The sequence below is a fragment of the Tupaia chinensis genome, unplaced genomic scaffold (genome assembly GCF_000334495.1).
Source record: "Tupaia chinensis unplaced genomic scaffold, TupChi_1.0 Scaffold143591_1, whole genome shotgun sequence".
NCBI lineage: Eukaryota > Metazoa > Chordata > Mammalia > Scandentia > Tupaiidae > Tupaia > Tupaia belangeri.
In genome coordinates this window covers 246,501-249,711 of record NW_006203437.1, presented here as the reverse complement: position 1 = coordinate 249,711, position 3,211 = coordinate 246,501, and the positions used below count along the sequence as shown (strand labels likewise).

The 3,211-nt window shown below is 62.9% G+C and overlaps 1 protein-coding gene across 1 annotated transcript in view; it reads left to right on the top strand.

The window, feature by feature from the left end:
• The window catches only part of RAPGEF2 (Rap guanine nucleotide exchange factor 2), a 132,639-nt gene that overhangs the window by 113,819 nt on the left and 15,609 nt on the right, over positions 1 to 3,211 (top strand). Inside the window, 2 exon segments of the mRNA XM_006164178.2 lie at positions 249 to 489; positions 2,776 to 3,159. Coding sequence (XP_006164240.1) covers positions 249 to 489; positions 2,776 to 3,159 — 625 coding nt within the window.

Below are 3,211 nucleotides of genomic sequence, written 5' to 3'. Positions count from 1 at the left end.
GTGCAGCGTGGCGGGTCCCGTCACACGGCCGGCTGCCCCACCGCTCGGTCTGGGGTGCTCCTGTCTGTAGTTCTTGGAGCTCGCCTGGGGGAGCGCGAGCCCCTCAGCATGGCAGCATGTGGGCTGACTCTCGGAAGAAGCGCCGTTGTCAGGGAGAGAGGAAAGCTGGCATCTCGCCTGCAGGGCGCTGTTCTCGGACTCCTTTGCGGAGCTGCATTGCCGAGTCTAAGAGCTCTTTCCTGTCCCAGACCTGCCAGACCAGGTGCTGCGGGTGTTCAAGGCTGACCAGCAGAGCCGCTACATCATGATCAGCAAGGACACCACGGCCAAGGAGGTGGTCGTTCAGGCCATCAGGGAGTTCGCCGTCACCGCCACCCCGGAACAGTACTCGCTCTGCGAGGTCTCTGTCACCCCCGAGGGGGTCATCAAGCAGAGGCGGCTCCCGGATCAGCTCTCCAAGCTCGCCGACAGGATCCAGCTGAGCGGAAGGCACGTGCGGCCACCTGCTGGGCCCCTCCCTGCCTGCCCCCATCCCCGCATGTGCTCAGCCGTTGGGGAGGACGGGCCACACAGTCCAGTATGGTGTCGGGGGTCTTGGGAGGAGAGTGCAGGGTTGTCAGGACAGGGTCCCACGTGGACACACAACGCTCTGTCCTGCCTCTGTGGGCAGAAGACCCCACCGGAGGGGCACTGGGCCTGGTACCCCTCAGCCCTGCAGACCCCCAGCCGCAGGGTCAGGCCTCCCCGTGATTAGCAGAGCAGACTAGAACGTCCCTTCTGAGCGCAGAGTCAGAGAGCAGTCTAAGTGTCCCTGCAGCTTAAAAGAGGGGGGCTGTTCCCTGTCACGAGGACCTAGACATGAACTCAGCACCCAGTAGCCACAGACCCCAGGACCCCGGAGGGCTGACCGAGGGCACTGGCCCGCAGCGCTGATGGCCCTGGAGCACGTGAGGCCTGCTGGTGCTGCCCCAGAGGACGGGGCCGCCTTGGCTGTCTGTGGTGAAGAGTGTGGCAGAGCCGTGGAGAGAGCCCGCCCCATGCCCACACGCGCTCACAGCCTTGTCCTCACGGGTTCTGCGTGCTCGCTCCTGCTCCGACTCTCTTCGAGTGCCGTGGCTTAGCAGAGACCCTGGGACCACGCCTGGGTGTTCCCCCTGTCCCGGGGCACCTCCTGCTGTGGGGCTTGGTCTCACGGGGTGTAGCCTGGGTCATGTGTGTCACCAGCAGGAAGATGGGTCCTGACCTGGTCGTCCCTGGGGCCATTGGTGTGCATGCCGGTGCTGTCAGGCACGGGAGCTCTCCCGCACACCGCAGGTAGCTGGGAGTCGGGACCCGCTGGCCTTTGGGTCTCGTGACTAGGTGCTACACGGCCGCACCTCCTGGAGTGTTTCATCGTATTGGCGTGTTCATGCTTAGAGTTTGGCCATGTCTGGTTTGCTCAGAACGTGGCCTTGCTGCCGGCCACACCCTGTCACTCTTCCGTCCCGTGGCCTCGCACCAACACTGTGCTGGCTAGTCTAGTCTGGGGCCAGGTTTCTGCAGGTCTCGTGGCTGCACTGTGGTACCTGCAACCACGCCGGCCTCCACACCCCTGAGCCACATGCTCGTCCCTCACTTGAGACCCTGGGATGCCGTGTCGGGGACCCGACCCTCGAGGGTTCCTGTTCTGGGCGTGTCCCGTGAGATATGCAGGACCCCCACTGGCTCCCTCTGCGCCTCTGCTCTGGGGGTTGCACTTAGAGAAAGCATCTAGCTACCAAATGGTGAGAAAAACCCAATCTCCTGAGCACCGTCTTCCCCGAGCTGTGTAGACGGCAGGAGCCCCAGTCCCACATCCGCGTCCTGTGCAGTAGGTGTGTCAGTGGCCTGAGCCTCTCCGTGCTGTTCAGATGGCTGTGACACATGCCCGCTTACTGTGAGGTTTCCGTGAAAATCCAGGAGCTGCAGAGCGCGGCTGTAAGGTCTCTGCTTATAGGACGGACAGCTGGTGCTGGCTCTGGGCTCCTCACGTCCGGGCCGCTGTCCCTCATCTGAACTGCTCAGGACCGGGGTGTTTTAGAGCTTGCATTTTTCCGGTTCCGAGGTACTGGCGTATGCGTAATGAGCTGTCTTGGGAGTGAGGTCCGGGTCCGAACATGAGAGCCATCTGTTCTGTATGTGGTTTACCCCGGGGCCTGGGTAGGCCTAGGCTGCGTCATCTCGCCCAACCCCCACCTGCCATCTTACTGCCCCTGGTGGGGTTGCAGGGCTGTGCTCCCCAGTCACTGGGTGGCTGCGTGTCGTGTGCCCAGGCTTAGACTGCCGGGTCAGGTGAAGCGTGCCCCTGTGGCATCTCACCGGCACTCACAGCCCTTCGGAGTTCGGAGCATTTGGAATTCAGGTTTTTGGCTCGGAATGTCCAGACGGTATTTGAGTAAGTAAACCCGGGCCGGTCCACTTTGAACCTTCAGCGCTCGGATCCCCCTGCACCCTGAGAGACAGTGTGGGCTGGTGTCTCACCATTCCGCTCCCTCAGGAGGCTTGCCCTGTCCCCGTGTCATGCTTAGGAAGAGCGAAGTGTCCCAGAAAGCAGGGAAGGAGAAGGGATTATGGCTGGGAGAAGCGACGTCACGTGACCTGGCGGTTACCTGGAGGCAGGAGGGCCCCTGCACACCGTCCTGGCTGAGGACAGCCCTGCGACTGCCCAGGCCCCGTCCTGCAGGCCCCCATGAGGGGGCGGTGCCCTTCCAGAGTGTCCTAGACTGCCGGGGCTCAGGGCTGCCGCTCGCCCCGCAGGTACTACCTGAAGAACAACATGGAGACAGAGACGCTGTGCTCGGACGAGGACGCCCAGGAGCTGCTGCGCGAGAGCCAGGTGTCCCTGCTGCAGCTGAGCACCGTGGAGGTGGCCACGCAGCTCTCCATGCGCAACTTCGAGCTCTTCCGCAACATCGAGCCCACCGAGTACATAGACGACCTGTTCCGGCTCAGGTCGAAGGGCAGTGGTGCCAACCTGAAGCGGTTCGAGGACGTCATCAACCAGGAGACCTTCTGGGTGGCGTCGGAGATCCTGCGGGAGACCAACCAGCTGAAGCGGACCAAGATCGTCAAGCACTTCATCAAGATCGCACTGCACTGCCGGGAGTGCAAGAACTTCAACTCCATGTTCGCCGTCATCAGGTGTGTGGGGGCGCCTGCCTCACCTCCACGCGCTCCGTCATGCGTGGGGGTG